This window comes from Myotis davidii, unplaced genomic scaffold, assembly GCF_000327345.1.
Source record: "Myotis davidii unplaced genomic scaffold, ASM32734v1 scaffold333, whole genome shotgun sequence".
In the NCBI taxonomy this organism is placed as follows: Eukaryota; Metazoa; Chordata; class Mammalia; order Chiroptera; family Vespertilionidae; genus Myotis; species Myotis davidii.
The window spans coordinates 1,711,083-1,730,492 of NW_006285266.1; the positions used below are offsets into that span (position 1 = coordinate 1,711,083).

At 50.0% G+C, this 19,410-nt stretch overlaps 1 protein-coding gene across 1 annotated transcript in view; it reads left to right on the plus strand.

Annotated features, from left to right (window-relative positions):
• SMYD3 (SET and MYND domain containing 3) overlaps nt 1-19,410 on the plus strand; it is a 464,760-nt gene that overhangs the window by 284,610 nt on the left and 160,740 nt on the right. The window contains exons 5-6 of the mRNA XM_006756044.2: nt 13,338-13,405; nt 15,119-15,221. Of these exons, the coding sequence (XP_006756107.1) occupies nt 13,338-13,405; nt 15,119-15,221 (171 nt within the window). The remainder of the gene's footprint in view (nt 1-13,337; nt 13,406-15,118; nt 15,222-19,410) is intronic.

Genomic DNA, 19,410 nt, shown 5'->3' on the forward strand with positions numbered 1-19,410 from the left:
GACACTTGAATATCAGGGAAGAGAATTGTGTCTTTAGCAACCACTGGGTAGAGCTCGCCTTTCTCTTGTGGAAATTTAAAGGGTTGATTGGAAAAAGTCGGGGGAGGGTAGCAGGAGAACTTACCTTGGAAAGTCTCAAATGAGATCCAGGTGACCGCAGTGGAAATGGGGAAAAAGGGGATGAATGTGAGAGGTGACCAAGATGTGGCCTGGTTGCTACTTGAATTTGGAATAATCTGCCACTTGCCTTAGCTTACCTTTTGCTGGGGTTCGACACGGACTCCTGTATCTGTCTCATCTTGATATACACCCTTGATTTATTATTGCCACATAGAAAGCAACTTAGTAAAGGAGTTGCCAACTCCATTTTGGCTAGCATTTTCAGAACACTTCTCTGGGAAAGATGAGCAACATTTGACCACTACACACATTTATCCCGGCGCAAATTACGTAAAGACTAAGGCTGAATATACTTTTTCTAATTACAGTGTTGATTGATTAGGATATTGACGACTTACCTGTGATTTAATGACATCACTGAGTTAATATGTAAAGGTACTACGTGTTAGTGTCTTTTCACCCAAAATATTGCATCTATTAGTGATTTTGTTTGTAATTCTTCAAGATAAAGAGGATTATTGTGTTCAAAAACAGGTAAAGAGAAAATTCTTTATTTCAAGCAAAATCATTGTTGAAAATCTGCAGTTCTGTTGTGCTTCAGTAAGGACAATTACTAAACACATTTTCATCTTGGTGTTGAGCTCCAGGCTTCCTCGGTGGTAGCACGGTGAAGAAGAGGCGAAAACTAACCAGTGAACGTACCCTGCCCAGTATGAGCAGTAGTTTTGTTATTGCTGCTGTTCATTTTTAAAAATTGAATCATGCCCTGACCGGTTTGGCTCAGTGGATGGAGCATCAGCCTGCGGACTGAAGGGCCCCAGGTTCGATTCCGGTCAAGGGCATGTACCTTGGTTGTGGGCACATCCTCAGTAGGGAGTGTGCAGGAGGCAGCTGGTCAGTGTTTCTCTCTCATCGATGTTTCTAACTCTCTATCTCTCTCCCTTCCTCTCTGTAAAAAAAAATCAATAAAATATAAAAAAATAAAAATAAAAATTGAATCCAAATTACTTGTAAGCTCTTTCTTTTGAGATTTGCTTTCCGCACCTTCTCTCCTTAGAGTAACATCCTGAAAAATATTTTAGTTAATTTAGAGACTTTGTGTCGCTGGAGTCCATATATCAATGGGCAGGCAGGGTTCCCTGTGTGGTCAGTTTCATTATGGGAGAAGAAAGGAAAATCTCACCTTGCTTCATTCCTTTTTCCTGATGCGCTGATGATAGTTTATGTTGTGACGGAAGATGTCTAACTGTCTTGAAAACCTCTTTGAGGAAATAACAGCACTTTGCCCAGAGGTGTTTATTTTATCACTTTCTGGGATGTTGGGGATTTCGTGATTACATGCCTACCAGGGTCCTTTGTTTCACACTCTTAGGGCCTCCTGCCCAGCCTCTAATTGCTACCTGCTCCAGCTCTCACTGCCTTCTGTCAGGAATGCAGAGCCTTCCTGAAGCTGGAGGTGCTGGCCTTGGCTTTGATGTGGCACGCAGGTGTGCACCCACCCTGCGCGAGTCCAGGGGGCGGAGGCATCGAGAGGCTTTTGTGGGGACACACTCTGTGCATTGAGGGCCTTTGGGGGTTTCAGGCTCGGTATCTAGGAGGCGTGTATACAGCTCTGCTGGGGTGTATGTCCCGGGCGGTGCCTGCCTGTAGCTTAGTGAAAGCTGGTCTGTCCGCACTGTGCTTAGAACATGGTAGTGCATGTCAGCTGGCATGGGTGAAAGAGGGGCACCTTTCATCGATCAGCAACAGCGCCTCTGGGAGCTGGCATCACAGTCTTCTCAAGCTGGTTTGTTAGGACAGCAGTGCCAGTGGTGCCCGTTACCCATGCTCTCCCGCTCACCCGCCCGCTGCCTCTTCATTCATTGGCTTCTGAAGATGGTCTTCCTGACTCAGTGGGCCGAGTTATCACCAGAAAGCCATCTAAAGCAATTATGTCTTTTTATTTTTTTCAACCTTTTATTTTCTTCACAGCAATCCAAATACATATTGACATTCAGTAGTTCTCAAACTCCTCTTTCCTGTGGGACTTTGTAACGTTTTTGTTGTCAACTCATTGTTCCCTTAATCCCCTTCTTTTTATGCCTGTTTCCTTCTAGTTCATTTTTGCTCCATTTCCCAGCGTGATCCTTGCATGTCAGTGTTTTAGGCGTATCTGTTATCGACAGTGCTTTGGTTTATTTTTCCCCTTCAACTAGACTTTGCAATAATAATCCTTACTTAGGCGTCGTTTTGTGTTATTCTCTTTGAAACCAACATTTCTTTTACTGATACTGATAACATACAATTATTTTTTTCAGAAACAGCAGATTCATTCTTATTTGAACGGTTATGCTTTTCATTGTTCCTGAACTTAAAGTTGGAAACCTCACATGTGCAGATTCAGCTGTGCTGCTGTAATTATCAAAACCTGATTCCTTCCGCGAGTATGTTCTGTTTTGCATTTAGATGTTGGGAATGAGGCAGAGGATGAGCAAAATAAGACTGGAAGCAAAGAGAATCGTTTGGAATTTTACTTTTTATTACAAATAACTAATTAAACCTGCGTGGACCCCACAGGAAGGACGACGTGACTGATAGCGAGCAGTAGGGTGACTGCTGAGTTTCACAAACTAGGGGGCTTTGATGCTTCCTGTGGGTGGAAGCATTGAGAGTGATCATTATAAAGAACAATGCGAAGGAGGGAGGGAGCATATCTGACTTTTAATTGCTGGGACGCATCTATAGTCATGAAAAATAGTTTTAAAAAGATATCTGGCCCTAGCGGGTTTGGCTCAGTGGATAGTGTGTCGGCCTGTGGACTGAAGGGTCCGGGTTTGATCCCGGTCAAGGGCTCGTACCTCGCTTGCAGGCTTGATCCCCAGCCCAGGTGAGGGCACATGCAGGAGGCATCCAATCGATGTGTCTGTCACATCGTTTCTCTCTCTGTCTCTCCCCTTCCTCATTTTCAATGGGAAAATGTCCTCGATCTGGAGAGTACGTGTGCATCATGATAAACGCCGTTGAGTGGCTGATTCACTGTCAGGTGCGTCTCTCAGCTGACCAGACAGATGAGAGCGCAGCCCGCACTCTCGCAGCCTGGATCCTGGCAGCGTCTTAGAGAAATACGGCTGATAGTCATGAAAATCATCTTGGGCTAAAATTTGTCAGAATTAGAGAGAAACATGACATTTTTTACTTTCTTATCTCACTTAGATCACTAGGCAAAATGATAAGAGTCCATTTTCCCTCCTTCCTTTCTTCCTAGTGCTAGCACTGTGCCTAGTATATAGTATACCAGGCATTTCAAACTCAAATGCTAACACGGGCCAATAAACGAGGCATGCACCCTGTGGGCCATGAGTTTGACATGCTTGTAATAGACCCTCAATAAATGAATGAACGACTCTCTGTTTCTGAAGGCCCAGAGCACATCGCTGTGTTCCTGGCCTTGCCTTTCACTTGACACCCCCCGCCCTGTCTACCAGTCTGTCCTGAGTCTCATTCCTTCAGGACCAAACGTTCTTGGTTATTTTGACAAACCAAATGCTGTTGATGGAGAGGGTTGGGGGAGAGGGTGGAGGGGCAGGTGAACATGTCATCGAGGAATCGAGTACTGATTTCTCCAGCCTTCCTGTCCTCGTCCTGAAAATGCCCCACGGGCCTGCCAGCGTCCTGTGGGGGGCAGGAGGCCCGGACAAGAGCATGGATGAGAAGCACTTCACAATGGGGCTCCTTAGACATGGAGGCCCCTCCCTGCAGGACTTTCGGGGCTCAGGGAGGGCTGGGCTCTGCGGGGAGACAGTGAGTGTGTGGTGTGGCCCCAGCGCGTGGTGGGGAGAGCTCTGTGGACAGGTGGGTTCCCAGCAGCCAGGCCCCCCCACCCCCCAGGCGGCTCCTCGGGCTCACACCACCGCAGGGCCCTTCCTGGGCCTCCTGTCTGGTTCTTGGGAGAAAACAACTGCATTGCGGTATTTTCGTCTTTAACGCTGCCCTTTCCCCCCTCCTCTCCTCTTCCAGCCATGCGGGCTGAGAACAGGGTGCATTTTTGAGGTTTGCGAGTCTTCCTTCAAACCGAGGAAGACGTGGTAGGTGTTTCGTCCCACAGGCCGTGGCCAAACCCTGTGTCTGTCCTTCTCGCTCTGTTCAGTTTTGTGATGTCGCCACCTTCAACCCTTGGGCGGCAAGTGGTGCGTGTAGGTGTTAAGTCTGTACCGGTTTTCCTCAGCCTACGGACGCACATTTTTAGGATCTATGATTAGGTGGGCATTTTCCCACGATGTCACATAAGGAATGAGAAGTGTGAGTTAAACTTGGGGTTCCAGACTCCAGGTACCACACTGGCATCCCCCCCCTCGGGGGCTGCCCTGACTGCTCCCGCCCAGCAGGGACCCTCTGGCCACAGTTGGGTTCGCGTGGGGTGTCCTGGCTGACGCCGCTCTCGCCTGCTGGTCTCGGTCACTGTGGGCGGGTTCTCACCTCACACTTGTCTTGCTCTGGAGCCTGGACTGTGTGGGTCACTGAGTGAGAGTCGGCTGTAGGAGGAATGGGGAGGGGACAGGGAAAGGAGGGAGAGAGAAGACCATTACGAGAGCTTTTCTTTTTGTTGTTTTTTGCTGCATAATGACAGTAGCCTTTATTAACAATTGTATGTGGAAGTCACGAAGGCAGGCAAAGTCCCTGATGTTAAACATACTCAGTCCCTGTTCGTCCATTCAGCAAACAGTTTTGAGCACACTCAGTGTGTCGGAGCCAGGGCGGGAGGAAGAATAAAGTAGAATTTCTAACCTCTTGGAACTAATACACAGAAATGCCTGAACCTGGGAGGGGCCTCCCTTTCGAATCTCCGTGAAACTGGAGTTTAGGCTAGTCTCCAACTCAGGAAGCTGGTCAGGACAGAGGCTGAAGAGGAACTCTTCATGTATCATGGTGGCGATTAGTTTAAAGCGGCACCAGAAGAGAGGACAGGTGACCCGGCGCTGTCCCTGTGCGGAAACCCCGCAGTTGCTTGGTGTGGCGGCTGGCCGTGGAATGGCCGGAGGCGCGGGAGGGCTGATGTGAGCATCAGAGAAAGCGGGCTCGGGGTGGGGGTGCGGGGGGAGCCAGGGTTTTTCTTCTCTTTTACTTCCTTCTGTATTTCTGAAAATAAAGGAACGCACATTGCGAGGTCACAGAGGGGCTGTCCGACCCCAGAGCCCAGATTCCTGGCGCCCGTGGGCTGTCGTCAGAGCTGGAACTAGTCCGACCGGTGTTCTTTCTTCCCGGCTCCTGCCGCGGGCCATCGAGCCGTGTCCAGGCGCAGGGCCACGCAGCCTGTGATGTCACGTGCTCCGGGCTGCTAGCCGGTGACAGGCAGGCGGTGGGTCTCTCTCCTGAAGATGTCCGGTGGGACCAGTGACAGGCACTGGCCGGCCACAGTGTCCCCTGGAGTGAGCATGCCCTGAGTGTCACATGGTGGCCCTGACCTCAGCTCGCGCTGGAATTTCTCTCTCCTTTGCGTATCACATGAAGCGTTTGGTTAGTGTTCGGTTTTCTCTTTCACCGGGAACATTTTCCCGTGGTTTTCTTGGCTCCATTGGCTCGATGGAAAAGCACAGAGGACTAGAGCCACGCTCTGCTGTGTCCAGTTCAGCCTCAGTGAGGGACACACGCCAACCAGCAAAGTCCATTTAGGAGTTTAGGCTGGAACTGGGAGCCGACGCGGGTGGGCACCGGCTCTGGTTACGTGGGGCGAGAATGATGAAACTCAATGATCACCTAAGACCGTGGTCGGCAAACTCATTAGTCAACAGAGCCAAATATCAACAGTACAACGATTGATTAAACAATATAGGTAGGTACATTGTTATTAACTTAATTAGGGTACACCTAAGGCTTAGGAAGAGCCACACTCAAGGGGTCAAAGAGCCGCATGTGGCTCGCGAGCCGAGTTTGCCGACCACTGACCTAAGAGAACACTTTTTGGAGAGTCAAGCTGAACGGAAGAACCTCCAAGTGTGACACGTTCAGTTCAGTTCAGTTCCTTGCGACGATAAACTGTTTGAATAGGAGCATGGCTCGATGACATTAAAGACTCGGGCAGAGCCATGGAGACCTAGGCCAGATCCTGTAAGGAATCGTGTAGGAATATCCCAGGGCCCTGAGCCTCGGGAGTCGGAGGAAAGTAACAAGGGGCCCTGATGGACAGGCACGGGCATTGAGCGCCCTTTTCATAGGTGACTTGTCAGGAGGTGGAATGGCAGACCGTGTCCTCGGGGAGAGAACAGTGGGCGGATTTGCCACTATCGTTTCTGTTTTGCGTCCTATTATCAAGGAAGATTGTTTAAGATATAAACTCAGCCGTAGGCAGAGCCCTTAGAGAAATGAACATGTGAGTGGCTTGTAGAACGCAAGCCTGTTACCTCATAGCGCTTCATTCTGTGACTCCTCTGCTAACATTCGGGCATTTGACCTTGGGAAGGATTTAAACCAGAAGCACGTTTTTATGGTGCCTCTTCCCTGACTCATGAAGTTGGCCCTGATATTGATTGAGCTTTGGCAGGTCATCGTTGAGCATTCTGTGTGAATGGTGTGCCCTGTCTGTGACCACAGCGTGAATTATGACAAGGCACTCTGGAAACAGACCTATGGGCGGGGGCGTGCGGCAGGGTCTAGAGGACGCATTCCCGAGTATGTTGCTAATGGGCAATAAAAATAAAGAAGTCTTCTTACGGAAGAATACTTCATTTTTTATTTAGTTTGTATCATAAAGGCCATTTGCAAAATCTTAAATAATAGTCGTATAAGATAAAGAGAGATTTTAAATGTTCCCCTTTAACAAGTTGTGTGCATGGTTTAGTTTGATTTAAATTACAGCATTATTTGTAAATGAATATTCTGGTTTGGGCCTCAGAGAGCAGTGGCTCTCGTGACCTGGTGTTTACCATTCTCACCATTTCCTCTCTAAGCAACAGGCCAGCTCAGATGTCATGATTTCCGCCTTCTGATCCTCGGTGGCGAGGTGCAAGCACATCCAAATAATATAATAGAGACTTACAGTTTCATGCCATCTGCTAAAAATAAGACTATATACCCATCATGTGTTCACTTTCTAACATTTTCCAATTATCAGAGACATTTGAGGTGCGAGGCAAGAATTTCAACCACATAAAAGTCATTATATGCAGCATCTTGAGTCAGAGTTAGAGAATTATCATTTTGATGTTCCTCCTTAACCTTATTTTCCCACATCCTTGCTGACTGCCTTTAACCAGTGGCCCATTCAGTTTGCAAAAGAAATAGCATCTGAGCCACCCTGGGAAGTCCACGTCAGACCCCGGGGTCTGGGAGGGGAGCTCCGTTGGCTGCCCACTTCCTCAGGCCGCTCACAGTACCCACAGAGACTCCTGCTACTCCTGGTAGAAGGAGAACATGTTACAGGAATTGCTTTAGCTATTGATTTTTTAAAAATTGAAAGGCTGCCATAGCCACCCTTGCTGCTGTGACCCTTCTAGAAACACTGGTGCGAATCCTGGGATTGGTGGGCTGACCTTTGGGAAATGCTGCCTCTTCGGTCCTGAGCTCCCATCCTCCCGTTGTTCCTTGGCTCGGAGATTGCAAAACCTTTGTCGTAGGGCCGGGGAAGACGGTAAATGAGTGAGCAGAGGAGGGCGGGAGTCAGGGCAGGCCCAACTCCAGTCATAGAAGGTGGGTGAGTATGTGCCATGCTCATGGGAGAGACCAGGAGGTAAGATTTGGAATCGCTTAAGGTTTATGAGACGGTGCTGGGGAAACGATTCTGTGTTAAATACAGTGTCGTACTCCAGAAGCGGAGAATGACAGACCCTGACTGAAATGCTCACTGTGCTCATCAAGTTAGAAAGTGATGAGTTCTGGGAGTCAGGGGAGGGGCAGTTATCCATAATAATAAAAGCATAACATGCTAATTAGACCGGACGTCCTTCCAGACGGAGCTGCAGCCCTGGGATCCAGGCAGCCACCACGGCTGTGAGGGAAGGATCCAGGCAGCTGCCGTGGCTACGAAGGCCTACTGTTGCAAGAATTTTGTGTATCGGGCCTCTAGTTTTGAATGAAAACCTCTCCTTTTGGTTTTCATAGCTGCCAACCCTCCCTACATCCTTTCCTTCTACACACAGAGCTTAATGAGCCTAAACATTAGCACGTTCCCTTTTGAAAATGTACATTCAGTCCCTCTAGTTCATAAGCTACAGGTCCAAGGTTCTGTGTCCGGAACAGTCCCTCTACTTATGCTTTAAGTAGAGAAGTTGTAAGAGAGATGCAGGTGGTCTTTGAGGACACTTTATGTTTATGTTCAGAAACTGAGTTCCCTTCTTTATGGTTTAAGATTTATATATATATTTGAAATACAAAGCAATCTTTGAAGTAGGCTAGAAGCCAGCTAAAGCCACGTGGTTACAGAGCAGGCTCTTTGTAAACACCAGTGACTGCGGGAGGGGCGGGAGGGGACGGTGTTCTGTGGGTGTCCACTCACTCTGTTCTGAATGAGCTGTAAGTGTTCTGAGGGCTGCTTAGCTTTGCCATTCAAGGTAATGCGGGAGGTGGTCTTCCTGTTTACCTGCTGCTACAACAAAAGGCTTCTGGTTCCGAAAATTAGAGGAGCATGTGAAATTTAAACACGAATGTAAAACAAGTCTCTGAAATATTCCCCTTGAGTGTTGGTATTAATTATTACAGGAGAATTTTAACCTCAGAACCCAAGCCTCAGCTTCTGGACCTCGAATCTGAACCAAATGACGAAAGAATTTGTTCATAGAATATTTTAAATTTCAGTTTAGTTGTTTTCACAACATACAGAGGCTCCGTGGCCTTGTACTAGCCTACTAGGTTTTTATCATCTAGAGAGGCTGCAGAGTTACAAAGGCTTTTGATGATCTCGAAGGAAAAATTTTGAAGAGTAAACATGACTTTTTAATATCCTGGCAGGGGAAATATTTTAAAGGTAACATTCAAGCTTACTTTTCAGAAAGAATTGCTTTTTTATTTAAATACTAGGGGCCCGGTGCACAAAATTCGTGCAGAGGGGGGGGCAGGGTTCCCTCAGCCCGGCTTGCACCCTCTTGCAATCTAGGACCCCTCGGGGGATGTCTGACTGCCAGTTAGGCCCGAACCCTGTAGGACATCCCTCTCACAATCCAGGACTGCTGGCTCCTAACCACTCACCTTCCTGCCTGATGGCCGCTAAACACTCTGCCTGCCTGCCTCATCATTCCTAACTGCTCTCCTGCCTGCCTGATCACCCCTAACTGCTTGCCTGCCTGCCTGATCACCCCAACTGCTCGCTTGCCTGCCTGATTGTCCTTAACCACTCACCTGCCTGCCTGATCTCCCCTAACTGCCTCTGCTTAGTTAGGACACGCCGTGGCTTAGTCCAGAAGGACATCCGGAATGTCATCCGGAAAGTTGTTTGGCTGTCCGGTCTAATTAGCAGATTATACTTTTATTATTATAGACAATAGTCCCCCTTGGTGGGTTCCAAGACCTCCAGTCAATGCCTGAAACCAGGGTCAGTACCGAGTCCTGTTATACTAGGTTTTGTTTTCTCTACACAAACATACTTATTGTAAAGTTTAATGCCTTTTCCATCTTAACTAAGAATTGTCACACACTGTGGCCACAATGTTTGTGGTTTGAGTTGTGACAGCAAAGCTAGCACGCATTTCTTTAGCCTTTTCACAATTTAATGGCTCGAAGAATCGGTCTTACTGTAGGTCTTAGCAACCACAACATCCAATTTTTTTCTTTTCTTAGTCAGTTGAGAACTTTCACCTTTTTCCTTGAAAGAAGCACTTTATGGCATATCCGAATTGCCAGCCTCACTCCTCTTTCGCTTCGGGGCCATGAGTAGTGAAATAAGGGCGACTTGAACATGGCCTGAGACAGCTGACAGTCCACCTGATCACCAAGGCGGCTACTAGGTGACCACTGGGCGGGTGTACATGCAGCGTGGAGACGCTGGACAAAGAAGTGATTCAGGGCCTGGGCGGACGGAGCGGGATGGAGCAGGACGGTGCGAGATTTAAAATGTAAATTGTCGATTTCTGAAATTTCTCATTTAGTATTTTTGGATTACACTGGACCATGGGTAACCAAAACCTTGAAAAGCAAAACCAAGGACTGAGGGCTACTGTAATCCCATTTATATACTTTCCTAAATTCATTTGTTAACTTTAACTTATGCAATTTTCTAGGAAAATTGTTTATACAAAGACAGTAGCTTGAAAAAAATGTTCAAACTTTTATTTCTGGGCTGTGTTTCCATTATTTTATTTCTTGGTATAAAGAGCAATTATTTTCACGTTTTCACCTGAGCACATACAGACTTGTCTACCTGTCCTCTCATTTAAGAGAGAAAACCCCGAGAGTGCCCTCATGTCTGCATTGCTTCGGCTACATCTGTCACAAAGATTCCCTGTACAGTGTCCTTAATTCAGATAGTGCTGCGTGGCACCGATGTTTTTAATGGAAGTGAGAGTAGGTAAATTCAAATTTTTATTCACTAGCACAGGAATGCTAGCACATAACTCCTCTCAGGATAATACAAATGAGGAACTTGTCTAGGATTTGTGAAATAAAACTAAAATGTCCCACTCATGTTGTGGAGTGGGGCAGAATGAGGGATGAGGGTGGCAAGTTGATAATAATGAAAAGAGGGAAAGAAAAAGAAGGGAAGAAAGTAAGGAATAAAAGGGAAAGATGCAAGAGAAATGGTAGGGGAGGAGAGAAACATGGGGGCTCTCATTATTCATTCATTCATTCATTTATTCATGTGCAAATATTTATTTTGTGCCCAATGTGTGAGGCTCTGGGAATTTTAAGCAGAGAATCAAACTAGTCCTTGTGTTCTTCCGGTGGATAAAATTGCCATCCCACCCACTGAACTGATGGAAAAGAAGGTGAAAAAGTTGACCTAGAATAGAGAGGAAGGATCCGCAGTGGTATGAGTAGGGACTTAGAGAGGCTGGATGCCAAGGACAGGAGAGATGGAAGATGAACTTCTCCTCCTTCTCGTGGCACAGAACTGCGTCCCTTTCCCCTCACAGTGCCTGTGTTCTGTTTCTGTTCTCATCCTGTTCAGGATAATGACCCCCCGGGCATATTGAGGGTCACACCCATGCAACCATCCATCCATCAGAACAAATGTGTGCTGGTCACTTGCATGTGCCAGGCACAGTGGGAGACCCGGGAACAGTGATCAGTGAAACACTAGCATTGCCTTCTGGGTATTTCACAGTCTAGTTGTGTATGGTGTCCAGGAAACGGGTGGGTAATGGTCCAGTGTGATACATACTCTAAAACAGGGTCCTCAAACTACAGCCCGCGGGCCACATGCAAATACAAATATTGTATTTGTTCCTGTTTTGTTTTTTTACTTCAAAATAAGATATGTGCAGTGTGCATAGATAGGAATTTGTTCATAGTTTTTTTTTTTAAACTATAGTCCGGCCCTCCAACGGTCTGAGGGACAGTGAACTGGCCCCCTGTTTAAAAAGTTTGAGGACCCCTGCTCTAAAAGGTTGAGGGCCTGGGAGAATGGGCACTTCTAATACTTTCAACAAGAAAGATAATTTTTTTTTTAAAAAAAGTCAGCAACATCTGGGGATCAGGTGAAGTTCCTGGAGGAAGAGACAGTTAACCCCTTCCCCAACAATTTTTTTGTTAAAAACGTTTCTTTTTCAGTCTAATTTTTTTATTTTGGTTCTATATAGTATTTTTGATGCTGGTTATGAAAACAGTTTGTAATTATTTTTTCTTCCCAGTTCTGTGGTTAAGAATAGTATTTCCTCAGAAAGTTTCTAGATGAAATTATTTAGAATGGTACGTATGTAGCTGGTTTTTGAAGGTAAAGTTTTAGACGAGTATACTCGTCGACAACTGAAAAAAGAACATTTTGTGAAAACGTGTATACACGTTTCTGCCGGGGAAGGGGTTAAGTTAACATGGTAGCCGTTTAAAAATAAAGTTCCATCAGAATAAATTTATTTTGTAAAAACCTTGAATTTGCTTCACAGTTCAGAAAAAAATTCAATTTTCATTTGATTTGAAAGTTTGCAAATTAGATCTCTTTGATCTGGTTTTTCATTGGTGGGTTGCTTCAGTAAAATTCCTGATTATACTTTTAAAATATGTATTAGCCCTGGCTGATTTTGCTAAAAATCAATGGAAAAAAATGTCCTCGGGTGAGGAGTAACAAGACAAAAAAAAAGTATTCATACCCCACCCCCCAAAAAGATCATACCCATTTTTAAAAGTTTAAAGTTTCAAAAAGAAAACACAGGATTTTTTTTGTTGTATATTTTCACCATCCATTTTATACATAAAAAAGTATAGGCAGTACACTGTTTCAGCTTAATGTGAAACAGATGCCTTTAATGCAGTTTAGCCAGGGCGTGTTTACAATATGTGTGTGTGCACCAGTTTAGTCCCCGATTAGAAACTGCAGCGTTGTCAGACTTTTGGAGGAAAAATGCCAAATCGTGTAGTTTGCGCTGGATTTCATAAAAAGCTCTTCGGAGCAGAGGGAGAGTTTCGAGGACTTACGCTTTCTCAGACTTTGCCTCCTTTCACAGGAACCTGCCTCCAGCCCTGACAGTGCCCTCCTAGCCCAGTGGCGCTGGCCCTGTCTCGCTCGCACGTCGGCGAGGCCTTCTTGAATTTAACAGGACCGAGGCCTTCCTCCCAGCCCCCTAAGCCCCTGTGCCGTTCAGCCTTCTGTAATTTTTTAATTTGTACACAAGCTTCCTAAGTAATTCCCTTTGGTGAATGCAAGGAAGACAGGGTGCAGCGGCCCATGTTCTGGTTCGGGGCTGCTGTCCGCTGTGGGCACTGGGAGCGGCGGCCCTGGGCGGTCCGACCTTGTCCAGGGCATCCGCTTCTGGTGTTGACCCCCAGGAACCCCGGCTGCACCATGTCTGGTTGTGCCCTCTGAAATCAACTTAAGAAAACTTATTTAACCTGACGGGAGAGGGCACCCGGAAACCCCAGCCCAGGGCTGGCTGACGCCTGGCTTTTTACAGGATGTCGGTATGTCTGTCCTTACCCACTGATACGCTCTTACCTGCTGCCCAGGTATCTTTCGCAGATGGAAGAGCATTCAGGTTTGGCTTGGACCTTTCCGAAGCGGCCACTCAAAGGCCCCGCGTTTATTTTGAGAAGTTCGTTCTCTTGCCTGCGCAGTTTCTTGGGTGACTCTGCTCACCCGACTGTCCCCCTTGTTTCCGCAGTTGATCTGCAATTCCTTCACCATCTGCAACGCGGAGATGCAGGAAGTCGGCGTGGGCCTGTACCCCAGGTATGGCACTTCACTCCCGGGAGAAGCAACTTCAGTCCCCCCCAACCCCGGCCCCCAGCCTTTGGGAGCAGGAGAAAGGCCCTTGCAGCAGCTAGTTGGAGAGCCAGGCTTAAGACCCGATGGTAATCTACAAGAAAGTGGAAAATGTTAAGTTTAAAGAAAACAACTCTATAACCCCACGTTATATGCCGTGGCAGTGGTTTCCAACCGTGTGCCTCAAGGATTTTTAGAACATGCAACACCTGACCAGTCAGGGGCACTGACCTCTTTGCCCTTCGATTCTCAGATTTAAAAATGGCAACAGCTTACACAACCATAGCCGTCTAGTGTGGCTGAATCAAAATCATACCTATTTTGTCAGATTGGCAGCAAATAGATGTTTTGGTGTGCCGCAGAATTTTAGTAATCGGTTTACGTGTGCCGTGGGCGACAGAAGGTTGACAGTCACCGTGGTGTTAGCCAAGAGGCAGCCCTCAGGCCTGAATTCTTTTCCGGGGAACCTGGGTTAGAAGGTGGGGCGGTGGGTGCCAATACCCCGTCAGGATAAGGTTGGTTAGTCCCCTCCCGCTCCCCAGCCCCCTGGCTGAAGCACTGGGTCATTTCACCAGGCCCCCGGCTGCACCCCCCGTTCATTCCGTCCTTTGGCTCAGCTCACTCGAGCCCAGTGCTCCAGGTGGGACGCTGGCTGTCACTGAAGTGGCCTTTATCACTGAGCCACTAGCCTGTCCCCCACACATTCTCCGTCACTCCTAGTTTCACGCCACGAGGGTCCAAATACAAACCTCGTCACTTTGTAATTATTTGTGAACCTGAGAATCCCGCCTCCTCTCGTACATCTCACAAGTGTCGGACCGCAGGGCATTGGCGCTGGCCTTGGAGAGCAGAGGGTGCAGCCAGGTGCTCTGAGGCCAGACGCCTGGCTCAAGTCCAGTCCCACCTACTAGCCGTGTCCTGGGGCAGCCACCTCACTTCGACATGTCATTTCTTTATCTGTAAGTGCCCCTTGTAAGAATGATCACGTGACCAAACTTGATAAAGATGCTCAGCTGCTCAGAGAGGGCTTTCTACATGAAAAGGCTCACGGGCAGGAGTTCTAAGCGCTGTCAGATATGAAGGCAGCTTCAATCCAGTCCCTTCCCCGGGTGGTAAATAAGCCACCTGCAGGGAGATGAGATCACTGCCAGGCCCAGAGGGCACGGGGTCCAGTTAGCAAGACAACCGCAGCGTCTGTTGAGGAGGAAGGTCTATTACTCCTGGTAGCAGCGATGCCCCAGCCGACGTGGTCGCTCCTTCCAGGCTGGACAGACGAGGTCCCGTGGGAAGGTCAGCTGTGCTGGCCGCAGGGACACGGCCGCGTCCCATTACCTGTCTCGGGGGGATGTGCTTGCACATCTGTCTTCTCCGTCTTTATATCGGGCTATCTCACTGCCTGGTACCTAATGAGACAACCACTTCCTCCCCACCCCCACCCACCCCCAAAGAGGACTCAGAAAACGTGTTTGTTAACAAACTTCCCCCCTTAGCCTCCATCCCGGGGAGATCTCAGCTCCGAGGCAGTGGCTCGTGGCCTTGCGGTGAGGGCCCCCGAGGCCCCTTCCTGGGCCCTGAGCCTCACCTGCGCCCCTCCCCCGAGTGAATTGTATTCATTGCATGTAGATGTTGGACTCTGCTGAGCTGTGATGGTCTCCCCCTTTTTTCTCTTCTTTCCTCCAGTATGTCTTTGCTCAATCACAGCTGTGACCCCAACTGCTCGATCGTGTTCAACGGGCCCCACCTCCTACTGCGCGCCGTCCGAGACATCCAGGCCGGAGAGGAGGTAAGGAGTCCTGGTTCTCACTCCTTTTCCCCCCAGCCCCTCCCAGCCTGGTCCTTCCCTGACACTGGTGCCCGAGGGACAGCTTCTCGTTGTCCTGCCCAGGAGAGAACACGCCGCCTCAGCCCCGATGACTTCCCCATCGTTACACTCCAGGTGATAGCCCGGCTGACTTTCTTAGTCGCCATTTTCCTGGATGGTGATGTGTGTGAGAGGTGTGTGTGCTACGACAGGGCATGTGTCCTGCACACACGATAGTTCACGCCTCTCATGTTTCTACAGCTCATTCTCATCCTTCCATGCATGCCCCCCTGTTCCCCCCCGCGAGGGCTTGCTTATCTCAGGGCCACTCCTCACATCTCCATGGTGACTCCCGTTCACTTGTATTAAGAAAGCAGATCCGCTGTAATCTTTTAGGTTGTCATTGGGCCTTTACAAACGGCCTGTCTGGTGGTTGTTCAGGCAAAGATGCGAAGGGAAGCAGGGCCGTGACCTCGGGCAGCGGCCTGGCCTTGACCCTCCCTGTGTGGCCGGCCAGGAAGCCCCTGCGGATGAGGAGCCGCTCAGAAGCCGGGGGCTGGGATGGGCTGCTCCCGGCTGCTGCCCAAGCCGGCACTGGGCTTGCGCAGCTACCACCTGAACTCTGGGTTACGGACACGGACGCTGCGGAGAACACAGTCTCCTTCCCCCCTTCCAGCTGCTAAAGTGGATGTTTATTGCGAGGAAGACAGAGTGGTCGTAAGATTTTACTGCATCTATACAGCCCTCAGCCAGTGAAACCCAAGTATTTGATGTAGACAAGGATTTGGCCAGACAAGACTCCCCCCAAACTGATCTTCCACTGAATCAGCTGCCGCTTACAAAGCCGTTCATGAGTTTCCCGTCTTCAGGACCAGGCCCTGGGGAGCGCTGTCAGCAATGGGGGAGGAGGGAGATGGGGGTGAGATTTGTTTCTGGGGCCAGACACGACTTCAAGGCGGCTGAGAAAGGGAACCTGTCCATTGTCAGCAACTTAGTTTAGTTCTGAGGGATGGCTGCTGTCCTTGATAATCATGATTATGGTGCTGATGCTGACGATGGTGGTGTTTTACTAAATTTTAAACAAAATTCTGTTTGCTTATCAAGGTTAGAAATGAGTGGCATTTTCAGAAACAACAGAGACGTTTTCTGACATCATGTTTTCTAGGCTTGCCTGCCAGGCATTCTCCTTGGTTGGTTTTCACTTAGTTGCAAACACACCTCGTCTTTTGGTGTTTATTTTACTGTTTCATGCCCTCTCCTTCCATCTCTGGAGCGACAAGCAAACCACCCCTTCCTCTCACCCGACACAAGGCGGCTCTGCCGGCATCAGGCCCTGCAGGCCGGATGTTCTCCCCGCGGTACTTGTCCAAGCAGCTTCTCCACAGGACGAGGTTCTCCCCTCCCTGGACAAGCTTGTGCTTCTCCCGGGGGCCCGGTGAGCATCCAGGGGACACCTGTGGACTGTGCAGGACTGTGCATCACTGAAGGAGGCTGGCGTCCGCTCAGTTAGGCCTGAGGCCGCCCCACCCGCGAATGCATCCTGCACATTAAAGCTGACCCCTGGGCAGAGGCAGGGGAGAAGGAGAACCATGAGGCAAGGCATGCTGGGGCTGGTGAGGAGGGGTCATTCCTTTTCATTGTGCAAATATTTGCTGTCGTTAAATTGGGTAACAGGTAAATTTAGAAAATTTGGTAATTTCAGCCTCAACTCTGCATTGCAGTTTTCTTGCTCATCAGGGCCCGCTGGTTTCCTATGTGCTGTGGGGATGTGAGCACCAGCCTGAGGCCCCTGAGGGAGGAGTGCCCCGTGTCTGTGGCATGGACGCTCCCCGGCCTGGACCCGCTGGGTGACGGGTGAGGCGTCCTAAGGCACAGCCAGAGGTGAACACACTCCGCCTCCGGTTTGAAACCGCCAGCACCCGCGGGCGGCCGGGCCCTGGAAAGAAAGTGACACGGGAGCCAGGCATCCAGGTGTGAGAGGGAACGTTTACGCCAGGCAGGAGCTGGAAAGGTGCCCGGTGGTCACCGTGGAGGCTTCTCACCCTTTGTTTCTCTCCCCGGAAACCCGCCTTTGGCCACTTGGGGCCATTTCCCGTTAAGCAGCACCTAAGTGAACACTTTTCTATTTAAAGACTTTCACTGTGATGCTCAGTGGGCTGTGTTGTGGGTTTGTTTTGTTTAAGGCTCACAAGCTGGATGGCTGATGGCGGCCTCTCCAGGGTTTTGCCAGGTTATGAAACACATGTTATTGTCGGACAGTCTTCTAGAACGTGCGGGTGGACAGTCCAGGCCACCGTCATGGGACTTCCTGTGTGAGGAGGTTATCACTGTTGCCAACAATGTCATCGGCTGCCAGCCTTCCCAGGAGCCGAGTGATGGAGAGAACTGTGCTTTGCAGGAGTTGAGCGAGTTAGTGTCCCCAACGTCAGGTTCACTGTAAGTGCTGGGGTTAGGACCCTGGTTCCTCACCCAGTCAGCTTTGCTTACGTGCTGAGTCATTTAGCAGGACCCCTGCATGCCCACGGGCCGCGGCGCCCAGGTGGCATCGGGACCACGAAGATGAGTAGGGCCCAGCCTCGCCTTCAGCACGTCAAGGCACAATTGAGGACACGGATGCAGAACAGAAAACCGGGGTAGAACATGTGAAGTAGAGTCGTGTCAATGTGCACAGGGCTTTCCGGAAGTTCAGAGCAGGGCACTAGGTGGGGTGAGGGGCAGGGGCAGGGGTGGTCAAGGAAGGTTTCTGGAGCAGGGAGTCCTGGCCCCTTAAGGCTCCATAGAGTTAAAGTTGGCGAAGCCGGGGAAGGCGTTATAGACAGACAGGCAGGCTCGGGACGGAACGGCGAGCTCGGGAGCAGGAAGCAGGTCAGGTCAGTGGGCTGGAGCATGCAGCTGTGCCCAGCAGACGAGGGCACATGCGGGGCCCAGGCCGGGGAACCCAGGGCAGCCTTGCCCAGGAGCTCGGTGCACCTGACGTTTCCCTCACGGTGCCTGGTGGACAGGAGGCCCTCAGTGAAGGTCTGCGGGAGGGAGGGGACGGCGATGGAGCGTCACTGAAGGGGCAGGCAAAGCAGCTGCATGATGACACTGTCTGTGTGGGCGCGGTGGCGAGGACGAGGGTCAGGATGCCGCAGTCCTCCAGGGTGAGGCGGTGGCCTGCTGGCCGGGGAGTTGGGGGTGGTCTTTTTTCAGTTCAGAGCCAGTATTAGCATAACACTGTACAACTGTGGCAGTGTCATTCCAGAAACGACAGTCTCCCTTTAATGGGGCCGCAAGTACCCACAGCTGCACCTCATGGGAAGCTGGCCTTCCTGGCAAGGTTCCCTTTGCCTGGACGTTTCCAGGGAAGCACTGCATTCGGTGTCCAGCCAGTGCCTCCTGCGGTCACTCACTGGGGATGGCACTGCGCTTCCCACGAGAGCTGCGGGAGCGGGAGGCCGTGGCCAGTGGCATTCACCGCTGCATGTGATCGTGTTCCGTTGCATTGACCGTCCGCTGACCTGGGCCAGTCTGACACACGGTTCCCGCTAAGTGAGCCCCACCTTCAGGGAGCAGAGTCTCCATTAAGACTGCGCCAGGGAGTTGGGAAAGGTTTTCATCTTTGGCCGATGAAACGACTCAGCTGTCGTTACCGGTGAGGAACCTGGCTGCGAATTTCCCCAAATCCGAGTAACGGTGCTTCTGCCTGTGAGGCCTTCCGCTTTGACACGGCGGGTTTGTGAACTTCAGTGCCATGAAGGAGGGACGGCGGGGAGCGGGCAGCCTTCACGGAGAGGCGCCTCGGAGCCCGGCCTGCAGGACGAGAGCTCTGAGCGGACGGGGAGGCCTGGCGGCTGAGGCAGGGGTGCCTGGAGCTCACAGGCGGGCATCGTGCACATGCGTCCGGGGTGTGGCAGTCCATGCACCTGATTGTGACGGACTCCAGGGTGGACGAGGAGCACCGAGACCGAAAGGCAGACAGACAGTGAGCCGCGAAGCCCTTGTGTGCCTTCATCCCGGAGGCAGGGAGCAGCCATCGGAAATCTCCTGGGGAGGATGCAGGATCAGGTGCGAGTGCTGGGAGGGTCTCTCTCAAAGCAGTTTAGAGGCAAAAGGGCGGCTGAGGCTGCAGGGAGCCGGGGAGAAAGCCGCTGCACAGTCTGGTAATGGGTCCGGGCGGTTCCGGATGGTG